The 16,113-nt window shown below is 41.9% G+C and overlaps 1 protein-coding gene across 5 annotated transcripts in view; it reads right to left on the bottom strand.

Annotated features, from left to right (window-relative positions):
- Positions 1 to 431: 431 nt before the first annotated feature.
- ADGRF5 (adhesion G protein-coupled receptor F5) overlaps positions 432 to 16,113 on the bottom strand; it is a 45,495-nt gene continuing 29,813 nt past the window's right edge. For 4 of the 5 annotated variants that reach the window (XM_054822018.1, XM_054822019.1, XM_054822021.1 and 1 more), the window contains 11 exons: positions 15,518 to 15,682; positions 15,166 to 15,384; positions 14,700 to 14,918; positions 13,353 to 13,505; positions 11,911 to 12,107; positions 10,784 to 10,963; positions 8,416 to 9,783; positions 7,431 to 7,472; positions 7,280 to 7,339; positions 2,894 to 2,978; positions 432 to 1,797 (listed from right to left, as the gene is read on the bottom strand). In XM_054822018.1, coding sequence (XP_054677993.1) covers positions 1,718 to 1,797; positions 2,894 to 2,978; positions 7,280 to 7,339; positions 7,431 to 7,472; positions 8,416 to 9,783; positions 10,784 to 10,963; positions 11,911 to 12,107; positions 13,353 to 13,505; positions 14,700 to 14,918; positions 15,166 to 15,384; positions 15,518 to 15,682 — 2,768 coding nt within the window. In that variant the 3' untranslated portion in view covers positions 432 to 1,717. The remainder of the gene's footprint in view (positions 1,798 to 2,893; positions 2,979 to 7,279; positions 7,340 to 7,430; positions 7,473 to 8,415; positions 9,784 to 10,783; positions 10,964 to 11,910; positions 12,108 to 13,352; positions 13,506 to 14,699; positions 14,919 to 15,165; positions 15,385 to 15,517; positions 15,683 to 16,113) is intronic. The other variant, XM_054822022.1, reaches the window with a different exon arrangement.

Consider the following 16,113-nt stretch of genomic DNA (forward strand, 5'->3'; position numbering starts at 1 on the left):
ACAGCTCGGCATCACATCCTGATTTCTCATTCACATACAGTTGAAACCCAGGCTTAGCTAAACTAGGAGATGTGGTGAAACCTCAGAGGTGAAATGTCTGCAGAGATAAGGTGTGGTGGGACTGTGCTGTTTACAGGGACTTGTACTTTGCAGTTTATGGGAAGCCTCAGTGGGAGTGGATGGTTCTGCAGCAGGTCAATATTGTACAAGGTACTTCCAGAGTGAGTTAGACCAAATGGCTGTCCAAAGGCAAATTTTGCTTGGAATAATGTGCAAAGGTCTGATTTTCAAGTTTCCACTGGCCATACAGTTCAAAGAGATTCTGGATTTTCAAATATTTCTTAATCTCTGTGTTCTAATTCTAGTATTACATCTACATCTTCAAGCAAAAAGAAAATTGCTTTCAATATAAGCAATACATTTGCTGGATGCTTGTTTATTGTCTTTAATCATCACCACCTGCCCATACCAAGCCATCACACATGTCTGTAACTGTAGGCAACAGTTTCCCATCCTGGTTCATCCCAAAGTCCTGGGAACAGGTTCACCACTGGTAAACATAGGCCTGATTCTCCTACAACCAAATGGGGCTGTACCACCTGACAGCAGTATTTGATATTGGCCTCAAATCTAAATCTTTATGATTCCATCTATCATATTTTACATTATTTCATAACATTCGTGTGTGCTATAAATACTTTGCAGGCTCTCTTGTAGCCCTCTGCTTAAGACAGGAGTCCTGCCTTTAAAGGTATACAGACTTGGAAAGAACTGATTCCACAAATGTAGTATTAGAGCAATAATTTACACAAAACCTTTCATCCTGCCTGGCACATGGTGGTTTATATTCACTGCAGAGTTGACTCTCTGAGCCCTCCAAGTGTGATTCTCCTCTGAGAGGAGACCCAAATATACAGACTTTACACAAGAGACTCCTTGCATACTTAACATTACTATGCATTAAATAAATGCATTCCCCTCTGTGGTAGATGGCAACAGTCATCTCTGTCTTATCACATTACATATCAAGGGAAGGAGAATTATAGTTAAGGATATAAAGCTTCCTTAAAAAAAAATGCCACATGGAGCTTTCAGTACATTCCATCTGAAAGAAGACCACGCAGGAATCATCACAGTCTTCATTTTATCTAAGCCAAAGTGAAGATCTGAAATGGACCTTCTCAGTTGTGAATCTTTGTTCCAGAAAGTCTTAAATAGAAAGTGGAGAGCACTATACTCTATGGCCTTTCCAGACTCTAATACGAGGGCAGGCGAGAAGCTATGAGGTACTTGTGTATCTACACAGGCCTTTGGAATCATTCAGAGTTGATAGGGGAAATGCTAAAACCACTGGACAACAGCTGTATGTAGCACTGCAATTCATGGCTCAGTACTGCATAGTGCTAAGCACCCTCTTAAAGGCTGAGAATTCTTCATTCCCAATGTCTTTTCTATCACTTGAAGGCCTTCAAATCCTTCCAAGTTTGAAACATCTTGTCATCTCTTCCAGGACTGGCAGCCCCTGTAAAATTCCATCTCTCAAAGCTTCCCTGCCTTACACATTAGCCAGAAATGATTATTCCAGAAGAATGCACCAAGGCACAGTTTAGTCAAAGTGAAGCAGTCCACTTCTTGATGACTCACAGGTGCTTTTTATGTGTGTCTTGGAAAGGGCAGAGGTCCTTTCAGAGTTACATGATTTAGCATTTGCAGTGCCTCAGTTAAGCAAAGAATATGACTTGGAAGTGTTTTCGGAGGAAGAGCTGGATGGCTCTGAAGAAGATACTCTGTATTTTCCTGCAAAACAAAGCATAGTGGTTAGATGTAAGGACAGATAGCCTAGAACATGTTGGCACTGCAATGTAAGGACTATTAAACCTGTCCTGATGACCCAGGTGACTTTGACTTGGTCTGCAGCTCTGATACAAACTGAATTACAGCAATACTACCAACCACAGAAGTTGTGTTGGGTGACACAGCCAGGATGTGTCAGCTTGAACTGATGATCATGCCATAAGGAGTAGCTTACACAAATGAAGGGACTTGCTGGTCTTCCTTGAGCATGGGGATCCATCTAGAATACACGCTCTTGAGATGAATCCCAGCTCCCTCCCTCCTGTGACCTCGAGGCTCTAAACTAAGACCCAGGTGCACAGAACCCGAGAGCAGAGTGTGGAAGAGAGTGCTAATAATATGCGAGTTTCAGGTGGCAGCAGCATGGCAGGCAGTTGTGGGCAGATCTCATTCTTGTGGTGGGAGGCTTCTGCATCTGCCTAGTGTACTCATGTAAACTTACTATAGCAGAGTCAGAGACCAACTTCTTGTTTCATTATCTAATAAACAGACTCTTAAAAAGCAGTTGCTTGCCTACATTAAACTCCTTCATATCCCACTGATCAAATGTCACCATCTTCTCTGAGCGAGGGTTGGATGCAAAGATTACACATTTAGGGATGAAATTACTCATATTTTCACCAATGCTTCTTCCAAAATAAAGTCATAACTGAAATGGTGACACCCATAAAATGACTGCCAGAGAACTTTGAACAGTTACAACTCCGAGGTGGTGAAAACTACATGACCAGTAAATGAATGGAGGAGCGCCATGTCATTGTATCATTAAGCTCAAAACAAAGCTCAGTTAGTGGGTTTTAGAATTGGTGAAACATGCCACCATCCAAAACTTGTTTTAGTGTTGGACAGTTATGCTGCTAGCATTATGCTACAATCATGAGCAATTATGCTAGGGATTCCAATGACTTATTACAGTTCTTTTGTACTAGAAGATAAAATACCATCTATGGATGGATGGATAGACAAATAGATTAATAGATACCAGGATAGACAGACCCTGACAATGAGAACACAGTAGGAGAGATCTATTGTCACATACCTGTTTTCCCACATAAGTTGTTAAAGGTTCTTGAAAATGGATAGCTCATTGCAAGCATTGGCGTCACCAGGATCAGGGAGGTTGACTGTAAGAGAGAACATTGCTTTCTGTCAAAAGCCTAGGACTTTCTTTGTAGCCACATTGCGGTGAAAAAATAAAAGTTTACAATAAAATGTTGTTCAGTAGTACAAGCAGGCAATCCACAGAGGGACAAATTAGATGTTTGTGAGGCATCAAGTTCACATATTTGCATGTTTATGATGGCAATGAGGGTGATCAACTTTAAAAGAAACTACAGGACACAAACAGCCTGTCTCTAAATGTTGGCCAGGGAAGTTGGCTTAGGCTCCAGAGTCTGTCATATCAGACAGTACAGAGTTCTGGTCCCTTATCTGAAGGAGTATGTCCATTAAGGTAGCCAGAAAAGCTAAGATTGATATGCTTGTGGATGGTTGTTGAAGGCTAATAGGCTAAGATAATCAGAGGCAAATTTAACTTGACACACTAGAGGGCATTGGAACACAACTTTCTACAGTCCAGATGGGAAGGAAGAAACTTTTTGCTGCTAAAATTAAGTTTCTTTTTCAGTTTTGGAGTGGTTTAGGAATTTAAGGGGATTCCTCCAAAATAGGTTGAAAGTATGGAAAACACACCTTTTTCTGTTCAGTCCCTCTCTGTTCATTAGGTTGTACCACGGTGGGGGAAATTAGGCAGCTTTGTGCATTGGCACCGACATCATAAGGTGGTAGAGGAAGGTTAATGAATCATATCTAAAAATTTTGATCAAAGCCTTTGATCTTGCTTTATTTATTCCTTATCAGCAGTACAGCCAAGGAAATACGCCAATTCCCACTGCCTGAGGCAGCTTCCACAGTGTCAACTAGTGTTGGAAGTGTCTGGCCCAGGAGATTTTGTCTGAAAAGGAATTCAGAATCGGGGTCCAAGACTTAACAGACTTAACAACTTGTTCTCTCTACTTCATTCTCTTGGATGTGTCCGTACAGGAGGAAATGAAGAAACTGACATGCTTAATGATAGTTGTATCAGTTATTCTGCCTTCCTTCCAGTTTCCTGGGAACAAGAAGATTTTCCCACTGTCAGAATAGCACCACAACCAGCAGATGTCATTTTCAAGCCAGAAAGAAGGAATGGCACTTTAAAAATGCATTAGGAAATGTTCCCAGACCTGGATTCCCAGGAGTAATCCTCCTGCAGAAAACGCTGGAATACTCTGAGTACCAGTTAAAAAAATCCAGATGGATGATTCTGAGGATCCTAAATGAAGAAATGTGAGGTAGAAACTGCATCTTTCCTGTCTCATCCTGACACAAGATCTGAATGTGGCAGGTGGTTGGAACGTTTAAAATTTGAGCGCTGCTCTGCCTGACAAATCACAGGCTGCCTCCTCCCGGGCTTCAGCGCATTGCTGGAGGGGACAGGCAGAGAGGTCATTACTGGGTCCAATACTGGTTTAACATCTTCGTTAATGATATAGATGATGGGAAAAGTGCACCTTCACGAAGTCTGCAGATGGTACAAAACTGGAAGGAGTGGCTGATAGATCAGATGAGTCTGGTATCATTCAGAGGGACCTCAACAGGCTGGAGAAATGGGATAACAGGAATCTTATGAAGTTCAGCAAAGGGAAATGCAAAGTCCTGTCCCTGGGGAAGAACAGCCCTGTGCACCAGGACATGCTGAGGGCTGTCTGACTGGAAAGGTATAAAGACAGAGCCAGACTTTTCTCACTGGTGCCCAGTGAAAGAACAAGAGGCGGTGGGAATGAAGAAAGAGCCAGACTTTTCTCTTTTGTGCCCAGTGAAAGGACAAGAGGCATTGGGAACAAATAGAAATACAGGAAATCCCACTTAAAAAGAAACTTTTTCACTGTGAGGGTGGTCAAACACAGGAAAAGGCTGCACAGAGAGATTGTGGAGTCTCCATCCTTGGAGCTACTCAAAACTCAACTGGACACAGCCCTGAGCTCTCACTGACCATGCTTTGAGTGGGAGGGTGGTACTAGATAATCTCTAGAGGTACTTTCCTGCTTCACCAATTCTGTGATTCTTGTGGAAGCTGGAGTGATTTCAACCAATGCTGCTCCTAGCTGACAGTCCAGCCTTAATGGACTCCTTAATTCCTTTGAGGCTATGTACCTATCTGTCTTAATTATACTGGTTTTCAAGTCTGCTTCCCAGTTCTTTAGCAATACGTCTACAGACTTTTCTAAATAAACCCTGTTCAGACACCAATATAAAACTAAGCTCTATTGTCATGTAAGAGTGATGCTAGCATTTAACACCATTTTCTTTTTCCACCCCAAGTGCGAGTGGTTAGATTCTGATGCCTTCAATCCCTTACCCCCCTGGAGTGGCTTCTTTGGTGAGGGATTATGAATGCGGAAGTGTAAGTTGAAACAAGCATTTCTGTGTTAGAGTACAGAGTTATCCATCCTCATGCAGCCATCCCAGATAGAGGTATTTTATTCCCGTTGCCTGAAACTTTTCTGTATTCGGTGTGTGGGACTGTGGCTGCTCTTGTGCAGACGCAGAGATGAACAGACCTTTGCCATCAGCAGGAGGAGGATAACAAACAACTCGGTAGCCCCAACATGTCTTTAACCAGCAGACTTCTTTGTGAGGTGAATATTAGTCCATAGCCTCAGCTTTTGGCCCTCTCCTGGGGCTTTAAGATGTGTCCTGGGTCACTTTGAATCTGCCAATCATTCGGGTCCGGTTTGGTCCTTAATTATCAAACTGGATGGCACATTTTGTCCATGGCCACATAGCAGCATACATCACTTTTAAAATTCCCCATCAGTTGTCTGGGCTGAAGAGTCCTATGTCATTCTAGCACAGCAGTCATCCCACCTCTTTGATACTTGTTCTGCTCTGCATCTTTCCACTTGGGCTCTATCTTTTTTGAACTTAATTAAGCTCCTTTGTCCCAGCACTTTCCTGAGGCATAAATAGCTCTGCCTCCCTTTAGGCATTTTGGATGAAAGGGCTATGGTGTCATGAGATGTGTGGAGGTGAAGGAGGCATGGAGAGAGGAACCAGGAGCTGCTAAAGATTAGGAGGTGTGAAGGGAGCAGATACGTGGCTGGCACAAGACAGTCTAGCTCCATGGCTGCCCTGTAGCTTATAGCAGCCGGGCCCCGGTTTACCCTTTTCAAACACCTACATAGCATTTTTTTCAGAGTCTTGATCTCTGGACCACAAATTGAAATGGAAGAAATTCCATTTAATCATAAGAAAAAGCTTTTTTTTTTATGCTGAGGGTGGCAAAATACCACAACTTTTTGTCCAAAGAGTTAGTGAATTCTCCAGCTTTAGAGATACTGAAAACCTGATGGGACAATGTCCTTAGCAACCTGCTGTAGTTTATCTTGCTTTGAGCAGTGGGGTTTGGACTAGATGATCTCCAGAGGTTCCTTGCAGCCTCAACTGTTTCATGATTCTGTGACATGTCTTTTCAGTAGGAACACTGCCTGCATTTCTGTCCTAATTGTTTTCCTCAGCAGTCATTTTCCCGAGACACTGTGCAAACTTTTTCTTTTACAGATGGCAGTGGAACTGTTTTCCCCCTTTAATGTGGACACCTGTTCCGAGCAGAGACATTTCCAGATGCCCATTCAAGCTGTACTTCAGTTCAGGGAGGAGTGCAAGAGTCACTGGGCCAGAGAAAGTCTCTGTGGATGGAAGAGAAGCCCTCCAGGATCTTCCTTAAGAACCCGGTCCCTGTTTGCAACATTATTTCTTTTATTTTTTGGCACTGAATGTTTTTTGTTAAATGCAGGAATTTGCTGGGTATTGGACCCAAGTTTCTCCTCTTCTGGGAGTGTGTCCAGGACAGTTAGTTCCAGAACCACATTTATTTATGTTCTGTCTTTTGCTCATTGGAATCTGTGTCTTTGCTGCACATAGACATGATTTTGACAAAAGATTCATACTTCCTCCCATTTTCTATTCCCATCAAAAAGTGCAGGGTAACCTGTCTCCTTGTCTCACGAGTTCAAGTTGCAATATCTCCGTCCTTCTCTGCTCATAGCTAAAGGGCATCTTTCTCTTAGGTTGTGAATAAATAATGGTGCTACTGAAATTTTCAGTTTTCTAACTTAAAGTTTCAGTTACATTTTGTGGTTTATTGTGGAATTTAGATCAAATGTCCACCAACCTCCTTCTCATTTTTTACCAATTATGGGTGAAATAATAAACCTTGAAAAAGGGGGTATATTCATATTTATGTTGTTAGTGTCTTCTATTTCTCTGACTAGTTCTAATAAATAATTCAGAATACAAAGTGCATTTGACTGAAAAGACACTTGGAGAATGTTAGACTATTCAGCAGTAACTCTGAAATGCATTCTTAAGTCAAGGTTCTAACCTTTGTTTGCTGTGAACTCCATTTGGACGTTGAATTCCTCTTCAGCAGGGCTTCTTGTATCTATTTATTAAAAAAAAATCAATCAGTAAATATAGCAATTATGTTCAAATTCCAACAATATTTTCACATAAGAAATAGTTTGAATTCTTACCTTCTTGTCCCAGAGAGTCCCAAACACCAAAATGAATAATCCCTAGGAGACAGATAATTTCATGGAGTTTGATGACACCAACCTTTAATTGCAGTAACTCATAATTATCTCAAACATTGTCCATGTTGACTATTTGAACTCTTTGATAGAGCGCATTTTTCTAACTGCATCTCACATAATGGACTGCTGATGTGGCAGGAGTTCTCCAGGCCTGGCCTATTTAAACCGTGTGTATATCTGATCTACAAAAGTGACAGATAGTTTGCAAGCACTAAACATATTTGGAAGAATGGACGTTTGTGTATGGAAGACATACCCTGCCTATGCTCCCCAGATAAGCTTACAGGCTCACAATGTAAAAGGCAAGTGAGTTTGGTCCGAAGCATACAATTTTGAGGCCGTACTTAAGAGACAGATTAGACATAACTATTGTGTCCTTAAGAAATCCCATTGTATTGGCATCTTACTGGCCACCTAAATATGTTGTAAAAATCATACTAACTGAAAACGCTCAATCGTGTATTTTGATCAGTTCCTCTCTTTATTAGTAGTACTACTCAACTGTTCTTGGTGACTTTCATGTTGTTTATACTCCGCCATTATTTGAATCCACAAGAGCGCAATATGATGCCTCCAGATGCACCATAAAAGAGACCAGACATGATGAAGCTTGCCCACTTGAACACAATAGGGCTATTTTCCTGATCTTCAAGAATGAAGTTCTTCCCAAAGCTACTGGCAAAATTGGAAGCTATCTTTATGTCAGCTTTATCTATAAGGCACATCTGTTAAGGCAGCTGGGAATACAAAATACTGCTGGATTCCTGGAATGGGTTTCCCAAAGAGTCCTTTGGGAATAATGATGTGTAAGGCAAACCTGAGCTTTCCCAAGCTGTTTTTATTCCCCCTCCAGGCACAGCGCTGCAAGAATGTCACTACGTTCATGGTCGTAGAGGAAACAAAACCATACATGTGTGTAACTCACCTGCAAAGCATTGAGCAGAGCAAATAGGATGTGGAAAGCTCGATGGCTGTTTTTGATGACAGTGGCAAGGCCAAATCCCCAGGTGAGGCCTAACAGTGGTGTCAAGATGGCCACACTTTTGCCAATTTGAAACAAAGAGTTCCTTTCCTGCCTGTTTGACCTATCCCCAATAGTTGGCCTCAGTATTTTTATTATAACAATTGCAGTGATGAATAAATTCATGGCCACAATTATCAGGGCAGGTATGACGAATGCCAAGAGAGCTTTGCTGTCCTTCCAGTTGAGCCAGCAGACATCCTTTCTGGTGTAATTGTTCCTTGGCAGTGTGACAGCAATGGTGATGGCTGCAATGACAAAGGGGCACCCATATCCCAGACAGAATGCCACTGCTTTCTGAGTGGTCTTGCTTGTGTTATGTAAGATGAACACCAGTCTGTAGAAAAGAATGAGGCCCAGGCTGAGCATCCAGAAGAAGACGCACAGGTAGAATAAATGGATGAAGAAGGTGGCAACAAAACAGATACCTCTGCTTATCTGTTGGTTTTGGTCATTGATGGAGGCAGTGACAATGAACCAAATGTCAGCAATCAGGAGTGATATAGCTATGTTGAGTATACAGACATGGCGCATATAGGAGGTTGTGTTGTTTGTCACATATTTCCAGACTAAGGATTCAATTATAATGCAGACCACCAAACTCAAGATTGAAATGGCCAGGCCAATGTAGGTAATATAATCTTCAAAGATTACCTGGGAGGATTTATCAGGTGACATCAGAATGGAGAATGATGTCAAGTGATTGCAGGAGCAAATGACATGTTCATCTACCTCTGTAGGTCTGCAACCACGAGTATCCCAGCCACCCCCATGTACGTTGAGTGTGAAGTTCCAAAAGACACACTGGGGCATCTTTAGAGATAAGTTTTTCTTTGCAAAGGTCATATTAATATTGAACTTCTCGCTTCTGTTGCTGCTCACAGTTGTTGTTATCAGTAAGCCGTTCACATAGTCAGACTCATTCTGGGGCAAAATTTGTCCAAGTTTTGAGTACATCACACTGACGACCGTTGAATTTTGTGTTAGAGTACGAATTTCAGCTTCACCAATGAGCACATTAACGGTGAGGTTTTCTGTACTGCTGAAGTTTTTCTTATAATCCATGCTATTTTCTGTGACAACTATACCTTGTAGCTGAAGGGTGTTTGCAAAGACAAGAGGAATGGTATTATTAACTGGTTGGAGGCGCAGGGAAAAATTTTCTACCGAATGCAGTAACAAAGAACTTTTGATTATCTTGTCTTTATTCAGGTCTTCCCAAGCTTTAGCTGTGGAATCAGCAACAATGAAGTCCACTGTGGAGAGGAAATTCTGGAACAACAACAGAATAATGCTGTTACTGAAATCCCATTCAAATCATTATTGTTTCTGATGGTAATTTCTGCGTGGTCCTAGAATTGCCTTTTGAAAAAAGCCCAGTATTTTCTTATTTTGCTCAATCCATGTGAAACCTTCAGTTGTTAACCCTCTGCATGCCCTATTTTCAAGTCAAAGTTTCCAAAAGTGGAGCTGTGTGGTTTTTGTTTACACGTTACTTAGTATTTTTTCTTCTCCTTATATCTAATATAAATCTCCTCTCCTTCAGCTTAAGGCCATTACCCCTTGTCCTATCATTCCATGCCCTTGTAAACAGCCCCTCTCCAGCTTTCCTGTAGCCCCTTTAGGTACTGGAAGGTGCTATAGGGTCTCCCTGGAGCCTTCTCTTCTCCAGGCTGAACAACCCCAACTCTCTCAGCCTGTCTTCATAGGAGAGGTGCTCCAGCCCTCTGATCGTCTTCATGGCCTCCTCTGGACTCGCTCCAACAGCTCCATGTCTCTCTTGTACTGGGGCCCCCAGAGCTGGACGCAGTACTGCAGGTGGGGCCTGACAAGAGTGGAGTAGAGGGGGAGAATCCCCTCCCTCGACCTGCTGGTCACGCTGCTTTTGATGCAGCCCAGGACACTGTTGGCTTTCTGGGCTGCAAGCGCACACTGCTGGGTCATGTCCAATTTTTCATTCATCATTTCTTGTCCTTTCCTCTAACTTAGAATGCTAGAGACATTTATGGGTGCCTAGAAGATTTCTAGTTGCTAAGCATACAGCAGTCTCTCTTTTGTGCACAGGCTCCTTGTCTTCATCATTTTGACTTTTCATAAACTCTTTTATATCTTTGCTGTCTTTTCATCTTTGATGTCATTTCATCTCATTCCCTTAATACTTTCCTGTTCCTGACCCTAACTGTGAAATTTTTTCAGGGAGAATGTCATCCTCTGTGACAAAAGGGGCCAAAGGGCTTGATAAGTATAGATAAGACTTAAAATAAAACCTTACTTGAATAGTGAGCTTCTCTGCATCTGCTGGGATAGAGGAGATCATACCCAGGATAGTAATGATTGCACCTAGGTTTGCAGGAGAACTGTTTATTGTGTTTTGCTCCTTTTCTGTCTTTTCCTTAAGCTCTGCAAGGTAGTTAGGTAGGGTTGCTTTTGCGTCAGGACTGTTGACCAAGGACTGGAACAGAAGATAACAGTAGATTACACGTGTGTAAGTTGCCTAGAGCTTGGTCCTCCTTCATAACGGCTACCCTTACACTAGTAAAATAAACAGAGCCAGGGTCGTTCTAGATGTGCTGGTAGCATTCAACTCTCTGACTCTCCAGAGCAGGGTATCCTAACTGCCTACTGAGAGTGGTCTGTCGCCTGTGCTAACTCGCAGACTGCTCCTGGAAGTTCTGGGGGAAAAAATAGTTGGCCTGGGCCCAGACCATATAAGGGAGTAACCCAGCAAGTTAATAAAATACATAACTGAGTAGCTGTACCACTGCCTGGGGCCTTGCTGTGCCTGATTTACTAAAATAAACATAATATTTGATGAAAGAAAGATGATTGTTCTCATCTAACCTCACCCTAAGAGGAGGGTGACTCTGGATGGTTTGTAGAAGTGAAGAGCACTATGACGGGATACCTAGGCTGAAAGCCACGGCCCTGTGAAGTGTCGTGGCTGGGGTCATGCTAAACGGCCCGGGGTCTGAGGTTGGACAGTGGCCCAGAGCTGTCCCTGCTGTGTCTATAGCGTGCTTTGGGCTTGTGCCACTAGCGTTCACCGAGGCAATGCCTGAGCATGGTTCAGGGAGCACCCCGGGCCAGCGACTGTTCCCGCTGGACGCTGTGGATAAGGTCACCTTGTCTGGGGGAGAGAGTGTTCATGTGTGCGGATGTTAGCCGTGCAGTGCCACATGCCCGCTGGGCCAGAGGAGGGGACCTAGCCTCTTTCACTGAGTTGTGTAGCTATAGTCAATCATTCTTTATATCTTTTAAATGATATTTTTAATTAAATATTTGAATTTTTAATGCTTCATATATTTTAGATTATTTTAAGCAAAAAAACACCCAACAAAAATTTTTGCTCTCTCCTACCTGCCCCCCTGCCCCAACCTCTAGAAAACTCATAAATGTTACCTCGGCATTAGTCAGGAGGTTGCTTATTGGTACAGACAGGCAGTCATTCCTTTCAACCTTCCATGATTTGTTGGAGCACTTGTAAGTTTTGTTGCCTCGGGTAAAATAATCTGGATTATTTAACTCCTGGCATCGTTTTACTAATGTGTCCTCTTCTCTTCCAATGCCAATGCTGTCTGAGCAGGAAACTTCCTTATCTGTATTGACAAAAAGACATAGAGGTAGAAAACTAAGACAGAGGAAGAGGAGTAATTTACCCCCATCAAACCTGTGACCTCCTGAAGTTCAGAGGTCTTTTAATTAGTTAGGATTTCAGCTTGCTCTCTTCATTAATTATGACCTTTCAGGTCGTATATGTCTTGCATTCCCAATTTTTTGGAATCATGAAATTAAAAAGGAAATTGAATAAAGCCCCTTGTTTTTGAGTACCAAATCAAACCAACAAACCAATATCCAAAGTTTTAGGATTTGTCTGTTAGATTACAGGGTCAGATAGGGCTGGAGTGGGATTATATTGAACAGTAATTCGCACAAAGTTTATTCTTGTAAAGGATTCAATGCTGCTGTAGCGCCAATAGGAAATGCATTAAGACTTGGATAGTGAGGCCTCATCCTTTTTGATGAACAGTGAATCTTGCTAATTGGCTTTGATTGGGTTAGTCATATCAGTAAGTATCTGATGACTAAAGTAAGTAAAGTGTCTGCATATTTATTGCCTAAGAGAGTGAAATCTGGCCAGATACAGTGATTCAACAGTAGGCACCACTACTGTAGAAAAAAGAACATTTCTGCATTATAGGGATGTTAAACATTTCTTTCTTTCCAATTTAGAATAAGAAGCTGAAATATCCAAACTCTGGTCAGAACTAAACATCAAAACTGGATTTAGCAATGTTGAATTCTAATTACCCAGCATTTCCTGCAGAGCTGACTGGAAGCTGGGTCTGCCCGGGTCTCTGCAACACCTCATGAAGGTTGCCATTCTTGTGTTTAAAGTGGATATGTTCTCCCACAGGCTGACCTCCCAAGCTAGATGACTTCTTCCTGATGCACCACAATCTTTTATCCTTGCTAAATTATTGGTGCAAGCTGGGAGCTGTGTGACCACATTTCAACACAGGAGATGAAGCTTGGTGATGCAGGCTGCACCAGAAGGAAGTAGGGACAGAAGATGACTGAACTATAACTGCTTGGGAACATACTGGGGCCACTGTCAAATACAGTGAAGATAAAACATCTTGTCTACTTATTTTTTAAAATTTTAGCCAAATTGATATTTTCCTCCATATTTCAAAATTTTCCATCAAAAAAGGAGACAAAAATTCTTGGCTAACAAAACCTGCTCCTGTTAGGTGTCACCAGTGATAAATTTGTGGCATCTGATTTAACAAAGATATGTGGATTTCCTATTTAACAGCTTTAAATAGTAACTTCTTTCTTACCAGGTATCAAGTTCAGTCTTATTCTTTCACTGTTGACTTCCTGTCCAATGCGGTTAATAAACTTGCAATATGCCGTGATCTCTTTCTGTGTGTTGCATTCTGTTTCTGTGTAATTGTACATGTAGCAAAACAAATTTCCTGTTTTCTTTTTCCCTGTATGGAAGGATTAAGACAGGTTAACACAGAGTTGGGGGTCAATCAGCCAGCAGACAGCAGAAAGCTTCTGCAAAACTTTCTTTTCTGTGGGTCCTTGAGAAAAAAAACTTTGATGAAAAACTTCCTTTCTGTACGCTGATCTCTGTCTCTTACTCACTGCTTATTAAATCTCCTGGCAGCTGCTGCATAATCAGTACGTTTTCAATTACTGGTGTATGAGCAAATCCTGAAACCCTCTTTTACCGAGCAGGAACCAAAATTTGCTTTAGAAACCATTTTGGAGAATACTCTTCCTGCTGCTTCTTCTACCACAGGTGTTTCATTTAGCCTAGGATACTTTTTTGCTGTTCTTACGTGGTTCTTGGAACTCAGGATCTGTACCATACTCCCATTGCTTTTCAGTATGCCTGTGCCTGAGGGCCCCTGACTCCAATCTCTTCCAAGAAGATCTTGGCATTTTTCTTAGCAACCAAAGGACCCCTCAGTCTCCACCTGCTTTACACTTCAGCCTGGTTTTTTTGCACTCCTGCATGTTTTCTGACTTAGTTTAGGAGGGTCGTCTTTGCTTTTTTCAAATTAACTGTTTTGTAACCCACTTGAAAACTTCTCGTATATAAAAACATCCCAGGGAAGCTGCAGAACTACCCTAAATTTGAAGACATGCAGAAGAAGGTTAAGCTTTTGTGCTGATAAAGCTGTCACCTGTATCCTTGAAGAAAATAGAATAGTTCTTTGAATAGCATTCTTACTGTGTTGTTCTACATTTTTGATGAATTAGTAGATCTTCTTCTTGAGTAACCTGTCCTCAATACTCAGTTCAAAAAAATGACAAGAGTGGAAGGTAAAAGCAAATAAACAGAGTTCAGCAATTTCTAGTCTGAACAATGATGAGGATACTCACTTCTTACTGCCTGGCAAGGCAAACCAAACATTGAATTTACCTATTACACATTTATTGCCACAGCAGTGACTTCAGTGGCTCTTCTATTAATCTCAGCCACGCTCCTCAGGCATGGCAACTATCCTAAAAAAAGTCCATTTCCCTTTTTTTACACTCTCAGGAGTACTTGTGGGTTGTCATAATAGCAGTAAGTATGAATTGGTTACACGGACCTAACTGAAAACAAAAAACCCAAGGGACTGGGTTCTGACACGTAGCACCAGGGATTCTGCAAGTTTATTGTTTCTTACCAACTTGAACTGCATTTCCTGGAACCACGAATGTGACCTTGTAATCTTCCATGGTGCTAGCATTTATGCAGCACTCAAGGGCTTGTTGCACTTTGCACAGTATAGATGCTGCAATAGGGTTTATCAGGATGTTCTGCTTCAGAGGCAAGGAAATAACCTCGATTGTCACGTTGGCAGAACTCTCCAGATGCTTCTGGGAGAATGTGCAGATGAAGGTGCCTGAAAGAAGTGACACAAAAAGTATGTCTCAGTCAACAGAAGCACTCTTCAGCTTTTGGTCATGAGCTTTAACAGTGAACAACTGTTGGCAGCATCATGTCTTGCTGTCCTTCAGCAGTTATGATCTTAACTGTTTTTATTTACTGTGGCCAGGCTTCACAGTGATTTGCAGGGCTAGGGATGCTGTAAACGATCTGGTACAGAGATTTCATTGCCTTTGTAGCCAATACAAACCAGATTCACTCACCGCTCCAGTCCTGTGTGGCAGTCTTCACTGTGAGCACAGACATGGCTGGAAATCTGCTATTTTTGATGCATGTATCACAGTCTACTCTTCTTGTGCTATTTCCAGACTGGATTTTCCAACTGATGCTGTCATAATTGCTCACATCACTTTCACACGTTAGATTGAATGCATATCCCTCGGAAACTGATGAGTTTGTGCTTGAAGATATTGTTACATGGGCTGAGACAACACAAGAGAAATGCCGTATTATTGAGAGTCACTTGTTATAATCATTTGTTTGCAAATGACGTGCCACAGAGGCCACCTACACGTTAAAGAGCTGATGGTCTGTTACATGTTACCTGGCTCTTACCTGTCCGGAGGTATGTCACTCTGATGTCTTGACTGTGCCTGGCACCGTGTCCAGTCTCTAGCTCACATGTATATGTTGTCACTGTACCTGACTTCGCAGGTGGGCATAGTGATTCATTGATGTTGAGCTTGTATTCAGTGCAGTTTGCACTGAGACTGGAGACTCCTAGAGAGAAAGAAACATTCTGTGAAGGGCTATGGATGTCCAAAAATACCTGGGCTCTGGAAATCACAAGCATTCGCTCTAGCTAAGGAAAATCTTGTGAGTTTGTATGTAATCTTTGACGGCGTGGCACTTTTAACTTATTGTTGCTGAAGTTCATTTGCATATTTTATTCTGGCAACACTCGCAGTAGTCTTCCAAAGGCCTGAAGACAGCTCTCAGCACAGTGCTGGGCACCTGCTGCCAAAACCAGTCTAACTGAGAGCAACAACATTACCTCAGGATAAGCCAAAATTAATACTATTCTGGTTCAGCCTAACCTCATTATCCGCGATATTTAGGATGAGTAAGATAAGTAAAACAGGAGTAAACACTGCAGATTTTAATGTCATCTTATTTTGAAATAAACATTTGGAGGTACTTGTCATTCAACT

The sequence above is a fragment of the Grus americana genome, chromosome 3 (genome assembly GCF_028858705.1).
Source record: "Grus americana isolate bGruAme1 chromosome 3, bGruAme1.mat, whole genome shotgun sequence".
Classification (NCBI taxonomy): domain Eukaryota; kingdom Metazoa; phylum Chordata; class Aves; order Gruiformes; family Gruidae; genus Grus; species Grus americana.